Source organism: Dipteris shenzhenensis, chromosome 23, assembly GCF_047967505.1.
Source record: "Dipteris shenzhenensis isolate YYH24624 ecotype China chromosome 23, Dip_SZ_1.0, whole genome shotgun sequence".
Lineage (NCBI taxonomy): Eukaryota > Viridiplantae > Streptophyta > Polypodiopsida > Gleicheniales > Dipteridaceae > Dipteris > Dipteris shenzhenensis.
Genome location: NC_141618.1, coordinates 26,156,926 through 26,174,104, shown reverse-complemented (window position 1 = coordinate 26,174,104; position 17,179 = coordinate 26,156,926). Strand labels below are relative to the sequence as shown.

The 17,179-nt window shown below is 45.5% G+C and overlaps 1 protein-coding gene across 1 annotated transcript in view; it reads right to left on the bottom strand.

The window, feature by feature from the left end:
* The window catches only part of LOC147887172 (DEAD/DEAH box helicase), a 165,219-nt gene that overhangs the window by 133,773 nt on the left and 14,267 nt on the right, over positions 1–17,179 (bottom strand). The window contains exon 3 of the mRNA XM_087394131.1: positions 8,356–8,598. Within this exon, the coding sequence (XP_087250257.1) occupies positions 8,356–8,598 (243 nt within the window). The remainder of the gene's footprint in view (positions 1–8,355; positions 8,599–17,179) is intronic.

The window sequence follows — 17,179 nt, the reverse complement described above, 5'->3', positions numbered from 1 at the left end:
AAACAGAATCGCCTTTCTGCCAAGGGACTCCTTCCTTAAGAGAGTGCTTGGATGAAGAAGAGTTGAGAGCCTATGGCTCAAATACCATGTTAGAAATCAAGAGGGAATGAATCACTCAAACCTCCACCCAAGATCTCTTCAACTCTGACACACACTCAACTCAAATAGATGATCACAGATGCAACAAATCCTCACTCATTAATAAATATGGACGGAGAGAGAGAGAGAGAGAGTATATTCATTCACCGGATGGTGGGCAGAAAAATAGCTCCAGGGGAGCAGTACAAAACACAGCAAAATACTGGAGAATATTGATGAACTCTCTCTCTCACAAGCTGCTCCAGATCTGAGTGCTGAACACAGCCTTGGAGAGGGGCTTTCAGTATTGCACTAGATGCTGGAATGAATGGAGGAGTGGGCCTTTTATAGGCACTGCCCAGGCCCCTTGAGTTGACTGACCAGCAGGGTCGGTACCCTGTCTGGTGGCCGACCACATGGCCCCTAGAAAACCGACCAGGGTTGGCCCTGGTTGATGGCCTTGGTTGGGCCGACTTGGCCTGCCACAGGCCCCTATATAAGGGTGCCCTGTGCAGCCAGTCTGCGCTGCTGCAGGAGCCTCCATGTGAGGCCTGAAGCCCTATTTTAGCTGCTGTTGCAGCCTGCAACCAGCCCGTGTGCTGGTTGCCTATGATGCCGGCCTGAGTCTCTCTCTCTCTCCAGCCCTCCTACCTCTCACTGCCCCTTGTTCCCTCAAATCAGGGGCTCACAGGTGGGCACAGTGAGTTTCTAACAGAACGGAATAAGAAGAATTATTGGCACAAGACACCCTTTTTCCAGCAGGTGATGGATGCAAAGAATCAAACAAACACATCATGGAAGTGATATGTTTGGTGGCACCGCTATCAAAGTACCAATTATTCAATGTCTCATTGACATTGAAAGCACACGAATCCTTAGAACGATCATAACTGCAAGTCAGAAAAGCATAAGAGTCATTCTCAAAGATGGCTGTAATATCTGGAGCAACCACCTGAAAATTAGGACTGCAAGTCAGAAAGGCATACTCTTCTTCCACTAAGTTGGCTGAAGCATCACCACCATCATGTGCATGAGGAGCTGAATCTGTGACAGCCATACCAGAATCCTTTTTCTTTTCCTTAGCAATTTTTTTCTTGCATCCCCCGATGTAGTGACCCGGCTTCTTGCAGTAATGACAAACACCCTTTCACTTGAGCTTCTCTACATCATTCTTAGCCTTGTGAGAAGGCTGTCCAGAATCAGCTCTATGCTGATGTGAAGACTGATTTGCTGCTGCTTATGTAGCCCCTTACCTTTGGCCTTGAATTTCGAAAGCATCACATGTTCACTAGCTCATGAAGCCATGTTCTTCCTGGTTTGTTCTTCCTGCAACAAAAGTCCTATCAACTCATGAAAAGTGAGAGGGTTGCCACCCCCCTCAATGACAAATTCAATGAGATGTGAAAGCCAAGATAAGACTCACGAAAAGAATTCAGAGTGGTAGTGACCATCTCTTAATCTGGAATGATCTCATCAATATTCAATTGCTCTCTCAAATCCTAAAGTTTAGTGAGGTGCTCAAACATAGAGTCACGAGTATGAGTCTACTCTCTCTTCAGGAATGAGACCCTTGCATCATTGCGGGCTGAAAACATACTCTCCAAAATATCCCAAGCTGCCTTCGAGGTCTTGCATGACCGAATGTGCGGAATGATAAACCTTTTGACAGAAAGAGAGATAGCTGAAAGTGCTAGTGCATCACGTGAATCCCACCTTTTCTGATCCTGTGTAGGAGCCACCGCTGCAGCTACTGCTGCACCAAGCACTTGTCCTGCACCTTGAACTTGTCCTCTAACCCCTTCTCCCACCTTGTTGAGGAGGAGTGGCAGGTGCAACAACATTCTCTGGTCGAGGCTCATCCCCATTGACATAGTCCCGTAAGTGTTTGCCAACTAGGATATTGCGAACCATAAAACTCCATAGGGAGTAGTTGGTACCATCCAACTTATCCTCTGGTGTGAGGAAGCCAAACACTTCATTGGGATTGTTCTTGGCGATATCTGCAAAAGAAAACAATATGCAGCAAATGTGACAAGAAATATTCCTTCCTGGAATTTCAAATGCACAACCCAAATCTACCAAAAAATCTGTCCACAATGACACCTTACTATCACTGCCAATCAAAGGCTCAAAATGCACCCAAAATGTCTTGCAAATGCCCAAAAATTGCCAAAATAACACTACAAAAATTGTAAATGTTTGCAATGTCACTCAAACTGAGTCCAAAACTGCCTGCAACAGTCCCAAACAGCTAGTATACTGCCAAATTGCATCCAAATGCCAAAAGCCCCAATTTCTCTAGGGAAATTGCATCCAAAAGAGGGCAAATTAACTGAAAGCCCCCAATTTGCAAACAATTGCAGGGCAAAACCAAAAGCCCCAAATTTTGTGAAGAGATTGAGCTGAAATTGGGGCAAATCCACGAAAAACCCCAAATTTTACACAATGCCCAATTCACAAAATGTGGTCAAATACACAATGCCCAATTCACAAAATGCCAAGGATTTTTACAAGGCTGCTCATCCTCCTGAATTGTTTTGGATGAGAACTTTACACACTTTCTTCCCAAGAGGTTTTAATTTGGAAGGAAAATCAACTCTTCATAAAAATAAAAGAACCTCTAAAAAGAACCCTTTGATGTGGAGAACTCATATCCAGCCCTTTAACATTCCTCTTTAACAACATAGTCATACACCTAACCTCGTATGGAAACCTAAAGTTATGTTACGGGGTTGTCCTAGCTCTCCTGCAATCTCACATGTTGTTCGTGAGTTGCCTCCCTCACTTCCTCTTCCGCCACTTCCTCCTCCTTTAGCTCCTTTAACTTTCTCAGTTCCAAGAGTTCTTGCTTCTCGAGACTATAAAAGAAGACGACTCTACCTAGATAGATTAATGTCTCGGGGTCTTTTTTCGATAAAAGTTACTTCTCCCTCTCTTGACAAGATAGGCTTAAACTCAATTTTGAAGTCTCATGAAGTAATGGATTCTCTCCCTCATTTTGTGAGAAGAATTTGGAAGCATCTAGTAGTAGCTTGGAAGTATGTAAAAACTTCAGGACAAAAGGCTTTCAACTATGGAGAGATAGGTAAAAGGCTTTCAGAGCATTCGAAATCTTCTATCCTTAGAGAACCTTGTTGTTATTAAAGTAAGAGATTCCAAAGCTTTATTGATGCTGATTTAGGACAGGTAGTCACAGCTAATACCTCAATTTTGTTTTCTAGTAACTTAAGAGACCTTTTCATGAAAGGCACAAAATTTCGATTGTACTCCTTTAAAGAAACTTGCCTTTTAAAAGCTATCGATAAGGGAATCTCAAAGTTTGTTTTGCAATTAGAAGAATATTTAGGAGTTCAAAATATCTTATCAGAATGGAAAGGGAAGATTTTGAAGAAAGTTGCTTTGAAACTAGAAGAAGTCCCTTGGGTTAATTACTCATTGCAGTTGCTTGTGAGACTATTTTGATGGATGTCTCTAAATGGCTAAGCTACTGCTTCAAAGCCATGTTGCCTAGTGTCCATGAACTTTGGAGGGACTTATTAAAGGAGGCAGATGTCTCCTCGAACTCAAGATGGATTTTAAACCACTCTGTAGGAGTGATTCCTATTGTAAAAATTTTTAATTCCTCCCGAAGCATTTAGGAAAAAGAGTCTCCTATTCTCCTTCAAACCTATGATTTTACCACACTTTACACAAAGATTGAGCTAGAAGACCTGAGGTTTGTAATAAAAAAGCTAGTGGCTAAAGTTTTCAAGCTGAGATTCGACAAAGATAGATGCAAAGTGCTAAAAGTTGAGAAAACAACCTTATGCTTTGACTTTTTGTGGCTAAAAAATAAAGATCATGACATCGGTTCTAAAAAGAAAAGATACACAAAGGTAGTAAGTGTTGCTCTTGGATAGATTTTCTTTTAGATAATATTTACATCACAATAGGTGATTCTTTGTTTCAAAAAATTATAGGAATCCCCATGGGCACTAATTGTACCGTCTTTTTAGCAAACTTTTATCTTTTCACTTATGAATTTGAGTTTATGCAATGTCTTATTTCTATCAGTACCTACCCTATCATTTTACATAAGCTTAGCCAAGTTAGGTGTTTTATAGATGATTTGTTTGTACCAGATGTTCCTAACTTTCAAGACTTTATGTACAAAGACACTTGTGCTTTTGGAGAAGGAATCTATCCTCGTGACTCTTGTGAACTGAACTGCACTTCAAGGAGGCATTCTTGTGTTTTCTTAGATCTTAGACTTTCTCAATCTACCATAGGATTAAAGGTTGATTTTTATGATAAACGTGAACAACCTGTATTCAGTGGTTTACACATTATAAAAATGCCTCACATTGACTCAAACATTTCTGATTTGGCAAAATATGGAGTCATTTCTTCCCAATTCCATAGATTTTCCCGCCTTTGTATAACTAAGGAGTCTTTTATCACTCAATGTAGTAATTTGATCACTTTACTATTGCACAAGACTTATAATCCAAGGAAAATAATGAAAAAAGTACGCACAATCTTAGATATGAAGTCTTTTATCTTTGGTGTATCGGCCTTAGGTATGTTTAGAATGATTGAACATAAGCTGAAAACAAAAAGCAGGGAGCTGAATAGCCCATTTTGCTTTTAGTTTCGTATGCTTGTGCTTTCTAAGTTAGGACTGTAATTTTGCCTCTTTGTAGGAAGCGATACATAAGAGTAAAGGGTCCTTTTAGCTTTTTATGTTTTAAATAAGAGTGAGAGAGAGAGAGAGAGAGAGAGAGAGAGAGAGCGTTAGTTCCAATTTTTTGGAAGATTTTGTTTTTTGTTTCTTGACTTGCTTGTTTATTTTTGCTTAGTCACCTTCTTCCTTTCTTCTTTATTTCTTATCCTCTTTCTCTTTTGTTTATTTGATGTACTTTAGTAAGCACTGGGCTTCCCCAAGAGACTCCGCAGGTCTTTGGAAACCCAGTATAGCTACTTATGCTTGGGCACAGATGATGACATAAGTGTTGCTTTGCTGGCTAAGTATGTCTTCCTTTTGTTTTTCATAAAAGTTTTTGTTTACCTCTTTTTTCTTCTCTTTCATTTTCCCTTTTATTTTCTGTGTAGATTTTTTGTCTCTAGAACAACAAAAAATCTAAATTTGTATGATTGGACTTATTCTAGTCTTACAAAGGTATATCAAATCTGCCCACAAATCTGCAAATGCACCTGCAAAGGTCACAAAAAACGGGAGCACCTAAATACACGCAAGAGCTGAACAAGGTAGCTGTAGGCACACGGGATTTGAAGCATTAAGACAGTCCGTACAGTACGAACTGTACGGCTGTACTGTATAGAACCGTGCGGAGTAGTCGTACGGACAGCTACGTAGAGATGTACGGGCAGGTACTCAGAGTTGTACAGGCAGGTGCGTGGAGCTGTACGGTGACACTCTGTACAATACGGACTGTACGGCTGTATTGTACAAAACCGTACGGATCAGTTGTACGGACAGCTACGTAGAGATGTACGAGCAGGTACTCAAAGCTGTACAGGCAGGTGCGTGGAGCTGTACGGCAACGTACGAATGACGGGCAGAACAAGTACGGAGCCACACGTACGAATAGCTTAGTCATCCGTACAACGTACCGACAGAAATGTACGAGCAGGAGCTGTAGCTTGGCAATGAAGCTAAGAGCTAAGCAGCTCCGGGAGCTCGATTGCTCTGATACCAAATGTGAGCAAAATGGTGAGAGCAAGAAGGAGAGCAACATCAGTTGTATTGCAAGAGATTGTCAACAACACACAAAACTAGGGGTTTTGTCATAGTAACAAAACCCTAACTAACCCAACCACTAACTACTAACTGTAGTTGGGTATCCTAACTGCGCTTAGGGGGAAAAACCTCTAATGAGGGAAAAGTGCCCCTAACCCACTTATTAGTCATACATTGGTCATTGCCATAAATTATGGCGATAATTCCGACACTGCACTCTTCATAATGAGCTGACCCAACTTTGGTATAGCCTCATGAGGTGGACTATTATGCACAACCTCAAATACAAATCGCAAATTTCTTCTTCACAGGAGTAAAGGCCTACGCAAATGGGAGGTCGTTGGGCCTAGGAACCTCAACCCATTCTCTAGAAGCGGTAGATCAGTAGGGCTCCTCTAATTGGAGTTTGACTTTGAGCTTCAGGTTCAACGTGTGAGACGGTGTGACTGACAACACAAGTAGACAAATAGGCAGCTATAATACAACCACAGTAAGAAAAAAAATAAAGGGGCTAAGAATATTGGAGCCAACTCACCATCACAAGCAAGTGTGTCTCAAGCACTCTAAAGTGAACCTTTCAAGAAGGCTTATACCAAAAGGCTCCAAGGACAAAAACCAATGCACCATATTGTTGTTCAAGAAAGTCATTCGATGTGGTATATAAGAAGACATGTTGAAAAAACAAGAAAGTTGAACGAGATTCGGGGGCCGTACCACTACCTATATCAAGAGGGACTCGGGTTTGAACCACTCTCTCGCCTGCTCCATTTTCAAGACCAGGTCTGTCAAGAAGTTGCACTTAGTACCATAGTGATGCATGCAGCTCGATGAGGACAGCATCATTGGGGGCTACTCATACTTTGTTACCTGTGTGGATGACTTCACAAGACACACTTAGTTTATCCCTTGAAATCCAAGTACGAAGTGCTCGCTTGTTTGAATCATTTCCTTGCCATGGCTGAAAATGAGAGCGGAAACAATCTCTTGACCCTCCGCACTAGCATGTCCCGTGAATTCTTTGATTTATTAGCAGCCCAATCATCAATGCACACTAGCAAAATGGAATTGTAAAGCAGAAGAATCGAACATTGATGAAAACAGCCAGATGCACGCTTTAGCGGAAGTCTTTGTCCAACAAGTTTTGGTTGGATGCAATTATGTATGCCAACACCCACGCATTGAAGACAATCACTCCTTATGAAGCATGAACACGTCACAAGCCTGTGATTTCCCGACTGCGGGTTTTTGGGTGCTTGGCATATGGCACCTATTCCCTCTCAATTGAGGCACAAACTAGAAGATAAGGCCGTCAAATGCATATTCAATGGCTACAGCTCACAGAGCAAAGGCTATCGGTTGTACCAGCCTAGAACGGGGAAGTTATTGTTAGAAGGCATGTTTTTTGCTGAACATGCAGCCTTGCCTTGGCTGGACTGGTTGAAAAAGCCTTCCGTAGATGCCTCTAATATATTTGATTCCTTGCTGCCCCTTTTTCAGTCAAACACAAATTCAGCCCGGAACTTGCAGGGTTCACATCCCAATGCTTCTAGCAATTCACAGCCTCCTCATGATGCCCATAGCCTGATTGGCAGCCACTTGATGATCACGCTATTGGACAAGCAGTTGCAGAGGAGAGAGCTGTCATTAGACAGCAGAAAACAGTCCCAACGTGTCTCTTGGATACTCTCAAGGACAGCAAGCAAGCTGAACCCTTGGCTGCCTGCACAAGGAGTGTACAGAGACAATTGCTTGATGTTGCTTTGATTGCCACAGCTTGCAAAGAAGAACATCTATGCCATAATGATGCATTTGATAGGAGAAGCCAGCCATATGACATCAGTATATGTCAAACATCTTGCCATAGAGAACTCATAGGCACCACTTTATAAAGCCTAGGAATGACATTGCTTTGACAATAAATGGCCTCATCTCACCATAGGTGAGCAAAGCTCAAAGAATTACATGGCAATAGAACAGCTTGGCAATCAAATAGCATGAACAATTGAGGCTAAACAACACAACACTTGCCTCTTCAGATCACATGGGAACAATGGCATGCCAATGAAAAGGCTACTAAAAGATGGGTGCCTCTAAATGTTGATAGAAGTGGTGAGAAGCTGACTTGGCAGTCCGTGGGAAATATACAAAAATAGAATTAGACTCCAATGAATTCCAAGGAAATTGCTTGGACCTTACTGTGCGAGAATATTTTCACTTACAGACATACGAATATGTGGTGTACATCTACAACACAAAGAAACTCGTCAAAGCACAGCTTTCACAGTCATGCCTTTTTAATATCAACATAAGAAGACTACCTCAGACATCCATCATGAAAGCTCACTCAAATTGCTAATATGACATCAGAACTTGCCTTCTATCCTTAGAAGGACATATCATTTAAAGTCATACATTATTGACTTTTGAGTTTACATCTGTATAACGGCTGTGACTTGGTGTAGAAACGCAAAATTGCCAGACTTAAGCATGCTTCTAGACATGGAAAGTAGATATTCCAAAACAATAGCTCAGCATACCTGAAACCTGCACAGAAGGGCCACTTGGACCTTGTACTCTGAAAATCTCTCACGGATTACATCATAATGTTGCCGGGCTAAAACAGTTGTTGGTGCCAACACCATGACTTGCTTACCAGCACTAATGACTCTATAGATTGCTCTTAGGGCCACCTCTGTCTTACCAAACCCAACATCACCACAAACCAGTCTGTCCATCGGAGTTTCTCGTTCTACCATGTCCCTCTCTACATCTACAAAGGCCTGTCAAGCAAACCATAAAACAAATGTATATGATCAGATCCAAGGTTGCTTTCTTAAACTGCTTGCAAGAATGAAAAAAGGCACTACCCATATCTACAAAGTCTTTCAAAAAAGCAGCATAGCACAACACCATCATCTTCTGCACAATAGACATTAATCACTGCAAGAATTCACAGACAGCAAACCAGTGAAACCCAAATTGCTTACTTTTTGTGGACACTGCCAACAAATTGTGGACCCATCTTTGTGGGAGACACACCAACAACAGTGGCTAGCGTTGTCTAGCCAGGGCCTCTACCTAACAGGCAGCTCTTTTCCTAATAAGATAATAAGCATTGTTTGCTTGCTAAGTATACTTCTTTTCTTGACTTGTTTGGGATCTTCCTCTATATAACCTCCCCCTTATAGGGCAGCTCCTGGAGTCAGAGGGACAACACTCTACTCTGTTCTCCTCCTCGAGACTAGGAGGATGTATTTAAAAGTACTTGGGATGAATTGAGTCACTAGATACACCTACAAGGTGCAAATAATGTTCTTTGCCAGTCTTGGGAAGCCACCAGTTCAAATAAAGTAAAAGACGGACAAGGCACAGTCATGGTGGATGAAAGACACTAAATACTAGCTAGATAGAGGCAAATCCCCTCCTAGAGACACCCCCTAAGAGCGCAGAGCTTGAAGAGACCTAACTTATAGAGTCATGAGAGAGACATCGACCAAAAGGAGTACCGACAAGCAAAATGTAAACCCATTATATGAGGCCAGCGGCTTTGCTGAATAAGAGATTCACATGCAGTTATATACACTGAAGCCATACCCAAACAGACACATAGGGCAGTGGTGTCCATCTGGATGGAACACATCATTTGAGATGTGAGATGGACATGAAGGGGCAAGATCAAACATCATGGAAGGAGCTGGTCCACATATTTGCAATCAAGGAGAGGTAGAAATCGAGCAACACATCATATTGCAATGCAAAGCATACTCCCTTGAGCGACATTTAGAAACATGACAACATTGTTGCAACCCATATGTACACTAGTGTAAAAGAAAACACAAATGCCAACTAAAGAATGCACAGCATGTAGAACAGCAAAAATATGTGTTAGAAGAACGCTCCTAAATGGTCAAACCCTGATACAAAAGTATGCTCAGCCTGGTCGGTAAGAGGGGGCATTGGGATTAGATGTCACCTCCCCACCTGTGAGCTCCATATGAGAAAAACAAAGGGGAGGACGACCAGTAGCAAGGGTTGGGTTCTCCGAGAGGCCATGTGGGCATTTGAGAAAGAAAGAAATAAAGTAGCATATCAAAGTCTTCGAAAGACCGAAGGGTCTATGAGACTGAAAAAACCAGATACAATAAGCTGAATGGGTGCAGCCTCTAAGCGGGCATCTGCACCCAAGATAGGACCCGAACTGAGAGAGAAGAAAATAAGAGAAAGAAAGAAAGAAAGTTTATTAAAGTCTTCGGAACACCGATGGGTCTATGAGACTGTAAAAATCCTGATACAACGAGCTGTGGTAGTGGAGCTACTAAACGAGCGTCCATACCAATGCAAAAAATGCAAAATGGCAATACTAAGTCCTAAGTACAACATAGTCATGTCGATGGTCGACTATATATCAATCTCAGCATCATCATCAATATCATCATCATCCCCAACAACAGCAAGATATCAGGATGGATGAGGCAGTGGAGGCATGAAGTCGGCAATAGAGTGTTGTCAACCACTCAGAGGTGCGGTCCTAGCATGTCTCCTGGTCGTAGCTCTGCATCTAACCACGGCTACTGTGACCCCCGTCGGTCGCGCTCCAACTCTAAACAAGGAGGGGATGTCTCCAAGTGTGATATGTGTATCGACCCTCTGTCTGAGCTGTCGGGTCACGGGCATGTCGAGGCCTCGTCTCGTTGGGGTCCATGTGATCTAGCTTAAAGAACTCCGTGATAGAGCTCTGAGAGGGATCAACCGAGGAAGAAGTCTGCTCCTGTCTCCGTGCTCGGAGTATCCTCTCGCGGTGTCTAAGTGCCTCATGAATTAAACCTGCCAAACACCGCTGGTCTGGGTAGGAGAGGAAATGGGCTAAAATCCCATAACTATCTCTGAAGAGAGAGTGGAAACGTCCTCGGATCTCATAGTACACAGGACACCTGAAGATGAAATGCTCCTCTGTCTCAACTGTTGGAAAGGTCACCTCCCCATCTGTAAGCCCCCCAATGAGGAGAGCGTGGGGGAGGGAGACCTAGGGCAAGATGTGCCCAAAGAGAGATTACCTGGATGTGTGGATCTGAGACAAATCTGGAGCATTCATGGTTGGTGGGGTATCCCAAGGATGAAAGGTTGCATCAGGAGCAGCTCATGTGCAGGAAGATGGCGGGGACACAATGTCTTGGATCAGGCCTGGCATGAGGCACTCAGTGGACTGCAGCAGGACCCTATGAAAGGCGCGCTGACATCAGCATGTGTACGGAGCAGGGTACAAAGCTGTACAGATCTGTACGGGGCTGCTGCAGGGCAGTGTACGGAAGAGGTACGGCCAGGACAAGGCGCCGGCAAAGGGCTGCAGCAAGGCGCAGTATAGTGGGGGTCTATGGGCAGGTCTATGGCTTGCAAGCAGGGCTGGCAGGTGGCAGGACAGCAGCAAAGGAGCTGGACCCTGCATGGAACAAAGGGCCAGCAAAGGGCCCTTATATAGGGCTGGTTGGGCTGAGCCAACCAGGTCGGTTGGGCCAGCCAACCTAGTCGGCCCAGTCGGCCCAGTCAGGGCAGACTGGTCGGTATTTTTGCCAGGCCCCTTGGGGCCTATAAAAGGAGAGGCCCTGGGCCTCATTTCACATCCAACAGTTCAGCAGAACCAGCAGCAGACAGGAGCAGCCAGAAGACATTTTCTTGGGCCTCACACTGGGGGTGAAGGAGAGTAGAAGGTGTGCTGCAGACTGAGCTCTCAAGGGCTGAACCTTGGCTGTCTCTCAGGGCAGCAAGGTGTTGAGATCTGGACGGAAAGTCTACAGAAGCTCGAGGTGGAGCACGCGGACTCGAGTCTAGAGATAGCCAGCAGATAGGAGAAGGACCTTGTGGTAAGATCAGAGGACCACATCATTGGTGGGACTCTCGATCTGTCTCTTTTGTATTGTGTCCATAGTTGTGGACGGAAATATATATATTTTGGTGGTTTCTCTATCTGGTTGGTTCATTGTCTATTGATGAGTCTGCACACCTATTGTATGCACATAAGTAAAGAAGTCTGTGATTCCACACTCACACCGCACACTGTGTGAGCTCCCGGGCATTACTATAAGTCTTCCGCTGCGTGTACCCTCGGTTGGGTATTTCTAAAATCAACCTCCTGTATGTCACATAGTGTGCATATGCATCGCTCCCTGGGTAGTTGCTCTGCTCTGCCGCTCTTGATGCGAAGTCTGTGTGAAGAGACCCGGAACTGCCCAAGAGATCCTCATCGAGTGGGGTAGGTGAATCTGTGTGTATCCTGGTGGGTCAATGAAACCCTCCGCTGTAATATGTAAGAAGTGATCTCTGTAGAAGCTAAGCTTCACTGGGAGTTCACTCCGTTCCAACCAAGTCCGAAAAGTGTGTAGCTGAAGTAGATCCTCACGCATAACCTGGTTGACCTTGTGTGATAAGAGAGGAGAGAACGGAGCATCCATGCCATACTGGAAGGGACGTAGTCTATCCATGTGGAGCCCCGGTCGCTCAACCCATCTCTCTGTACGTGCATACCATCACCTCTGATCTCCTCCTGCTGTAAGTGCCATAGAAGAGGATAAAGCTATCCATGGTAGCCTGCTACGCCCCGAGGTATAATCCCCATATTCCCTAACCCAGTACAGATATGTGATGACCTGAAATGCAGCATCTAGTTGTAAAGGGGGTGACCCAAACTCAGCCTAAATGATCTGGTGAGGAACGGATGACTACCACGAATCATCCGTGATAGCATGAGAACCTGTAGCCGCTCCACACCGGCCCACTCTATATCCGACAAGTCTGGCCCCCAACAAGGATTGCCGTACATCCCCGCTGGGCGAGCCAAGGAGTCAAAAAGCAACCCCTTGGTGCATGGATCATGAAAGTGTGAGCGGAAGCACTGCCTCTCTAGCCTGGCCAATGAGGCATACCCTCTACTCAAGCGTGCCTACATCGTGGGTCTCATAGTAAAGCTCGGTCCGAAGAAGATAACCCCAAGATAAGTGTTGATGAAACTATCTCAACAGATGACCCCGCAAATGTGAATTGCTCATGAGGCATGATGGCTCGAGATGTATTGAAGATCATGACCTTGGTTTTACCCAGGTTGACCTTCAAATCATGACACTCACAAAAGGACTGTAGTGCGTCTAGGTGTCTCTGAAGCCCCTCTGCTGAGGAAGACAAGAGAGCCACGTCATCTGCATAGAGCAAAATCTGGATCAGCGTGCCCGCAAGGGAGCAGCCTACACCCCCCTGTGTCTGCATCATTGTCTCAAGCTCGTCAATGTAGAGGCCAAACAAGGTAGGCGACAAAGGACACCCTTGTTTGACCCCGATGGTACTCATGATCTCGTCTGTCCACCCGGATCCTACCCGAACTCTACCAAAAACTCTCTCGTAAAGTGCCATGACAGCCCAAATGATCTCCTGGTCATAACCCAAGTCCTGTAGGCGCCGTATGAGGCGGGCTCTCGAGACCATGTCAAATGCCTTGCGAAAACCCACAAAGCAACAATAAACCCTCTGCTTCCGTGACCTCGCCTCCTCGATGATACATCTGAGCATCAAAATGTGATCCATGGTTCCATGATCACGCCGGAATCCGGCCTGTCCTGCAGCTTTGAGTCCTTGACACTCTGCAAGTCTGCTAACCTCGGAGTCAAGTACTGATGCATAAATCTTGGACATGACATGTCCAATCATAATGGTCCTGTAGTTCTCCGGGCTCATGGGATCCACTGCCTTGTGGATGGGTGAGATAGTGTTAATGGTCCAAGTGTGTGGAAATCCCAAACAAACCGCTTCATTAAAAAGCTTTGCTAAGATCAAGGCTAGGAGGTTAATCCCATATGCAATGAACTTAGTGCATAGTCTCTCATGATCCTTCGCTCGGCCATTATGAAGTTTCATTATAGCATCCTTTACCCCTCCTCTAGTAAAGAGGGTGCAGGATGTGGGACGAGGCATGTGTGAGAGGCTAGGGATTGGCTGATTTGGGATGTCATAAAGTGTGCGTGCATAATCAAACCAGATCTGGGTGTCAGTGAGTGGCGGAGGGGACCGTCCTTCTAGAAATCTCCGCCAAAAGTCCTTAGAGTTGTTACTAAACAAAATGTTCAGTAGCTCCTCCTCGTTTCGACGAATGAAGTCTAGTTTCTTCCTCCGTACCAGTCTACGGTATTCACGTAGCGTATCTGGTGCGCTCAGAAGACTGTTTTTGGTTTCGAACCTGAGTTGACGGCGTAAGGCCTTACACTCATCATCGTACCAACTGTTACAGGGTACGGTTCCAAGGGGTAGTGGGCGGGTGGAGCGGGTAGTGTGGGGAAAAGCGTGAATGGTAGCCTCGTGTAGTGAGCGGGTGACAAGGGCAGCACGATCCTCTAAAAGGGGTATGAAGTCAATATAAGCGACAAGTATGTACAGACGGCCAGAGTAAGAAGGTGAGTGATCCCGATCAAAGCGTATATCGTGGTAGATGGAGTAAGCACTGAGTGGGGTGGAAGGTGCTGTGGGAAGGGAGGTGGAGATGCAAAAGAAAAGGTATGTGTGGTCAGCCCCTGGGGGGAGAGGTGCTATAGTGAAGTCAGTAATGCGAGATGTGAAGACAGGGGATCCCATGATGTAATCAACAACACTGGAGCCCCCCCCATGTGGAAAGCATGTGAAACCACCTGAAGCGGGCCATCTGTCAAGACCATTATAGATAATGAGATCATGTATTCTGCCTAGGTCTAATAGGGCCTGCCCATAGGATGAGAGTGGACCTCGCCTGTCAGCCGAAACCCGTAGCATACCTGCCTCCTCAAGGTCAACATCTGCCAGTAGAGTGGAATCATCTCTGAAATCAAGAAGTGATACCTGACGGGTCCTTGTCCTCGCGTTGAAGTCCCCCACTAGAAGGACTTCTCCGCGGCTAGAAAAGTCAACGATGGACTGATAAAGGGCAGCAAATGGGGATGTCTCATCATCACCTCGGATATCTCTGACAAAGTGGGAGGTCTCCGGGGGGAAGTAGCAAACTGCGACAAACAGATCCTGGCTGTCCATGTGTCGTATCCGGATCCAAAGAAATCTGGAATGTGTATCTCTCTGCTCTACTGAAATGATCCCCCGAAGTGTGGATCTGAAAAGGACTGCAACTCCACCTGAAGGAGAGCTATGGCTGCAGTTGTGGGCAGCAAGATAGGCTGCCACATGGGCAGCACACAGAGGCCTCTGCAGAGCTGCAACTGAGCCCTAGATGGTGGGCAGAAATAGGGTTGCAAATGGGGCCTCTTACGACCCATTTATAGGCCCTAAAGTAGGTCGACCAGCCCTGACTGGTTAGCTGCTTACAGTGGCAGCTTGGGCCCACAAAGGGCAGTTGGTAGTAAGGAAGTGCAGGTCAACCGTCAGCCTTACAAGTTTTGGAGTTTGTGTGGTCACCTCCCCATCTGTGAGCCCCCACATGAGGAAAGCAAAGGGAGAGCAGCATGTAGAAGATCTAGGAGGATCCAGGAGGAGCCCATCTGTGTACCAGCAGCATGTAGAGGATGTAGGAGGAGCAGTCTGTACAGTGCATAGGGCTACCAGATGGGATGAACATGGATTCATCAGATGGTCTGCCTTGTGGGTCAGCAGCATGGACAGTCCCTAAGGCTGACTGTCTTTCACAAGAGCTAGTACTCTGCCCCTCTGTGATGACGACTTTACTCGATATGGCCAAGAAACAGGTCAAGATTCCTGTTCTACCCACCTTTACTGTTGATCATCAGTTGGATGGCAACAACTGCGGGGTTTGGAGAGTGATGATGGAGTCTGTACTTCAGTCTTCCGACATGGCTGAATTCACCCTTGTTGGTGTTACTGCACCTAGATCCGCTTGCAAAGGACCTTGGATCCTTGAGCAGAAGGAGGCCGAGACTTTGGCCCAACTTTGGGATCAGGTAAATGCACGTGTCTGTTCCTTTATTTTCTTGAATTGTACTCCTCATGTTATCAACCATGTCAAGCACATGACGCTGGCCAAGGGAATATGGGAGCACTCTACAATCAAGCGTCCCCGATGAAGAGAGTCTCTCTTGAAGTGCAGATGAGAGTGTTGAATCCCGCAAAGTCAGCCACGATATGGGAGCACATCAACAAGCTCCAGGCACTTCAGTAGGTGGTTTCTGGGCAAGGAAGGAGATCTCATCCGAGGACATGGCCATTTTTCATCTCACTTTCAGATTTCTATTCTTCCCCTATCACTCATGGGAGGTTAAACACTCACACATGGGAAGAACTCATGCCATGTGCTTGATCAGGAAGAACATTTTCACAGTCCTTCACAAGGAGGAGATACAAAGGCTTTGGCTGGCTCACAAAACCAAGGATAGAGCAAAGGTAAAGGGAAGTGGAACTCTTCATCCTCAAAGAAGCCTGAGGCAAAAAGAGAGGCCTTGAAGGCTAAACCTACATGCAACCATTGTAGCCAAAAGGGTCACTACTGAAGGAAGTGCCTTGAGAGAAATCAAACCTAGGGTACCCATTTTCGCAGCAACGTTGGGTTTGTAATGAGCTGTTCGACACTTTTGGGTCAGCAAATTGCCAACAAGGGGATCTAAGCACCAATTGTACCATGGATGGTCCTTGTAACCAGATTGCTTCCCCGTTGTACTAGACACTTGCGGGTTCATCAGTTTGGTTCTAGAATACCAAATCGGCCCTAAGGCTTCCAGAGAGGGTGGTGAGCTCGTTCGTGCAAATGCCTTGGCACGTAGATTGCAGTTCTTGTGACAGTGGCAACATACAAAGGATCGTGGCAGAGACAATCTATGCCAATGGGGTGATGCAGACTGGGGAGGAGCTGGACTCAAGGAGCTTGACATCACGATTGAAAGCATGTGGCTCAGTATCCAAAGCGGCCTGGCTGAGGCGGCTACTGAACAAGATGGGGTTTTCCTTGACGAAACCCACGACCATTCGATTCAGCAATCTTCTTCAACACCAGTGGACCACACAGCAGACCTGTTTACCAAGCCTCTTCCACAACAACTGCTTGGAAAGCATTCCAGCTCCATTGTGTTAATCTGACATCCAGGGGCTGAGAGGGGATTTTAGAGTTTGACATCTCCTATATGTACAATAGGGAGTGAGGACTGCTTTGTGGGTGTTCCCAAGCAGTGTGAGGTAGATCATTAGGTTACGAGGGTGCTGAACCATTGCCAAGGAGGGGGCATGTCATCGCTATCTTGCCAAAATATCGTGCACGTCATGGGGCTTGTTCCAGGGCTAGGATAGGGGCTAGATGTGGGGTTGTAAAGCCGCATTAGCCCACCCAAGAGCCAAGGTCGAGGGGGTAGGTTTGGGGGGCAATTTGGCCACCCAACATGATCAGGTTACACGGAC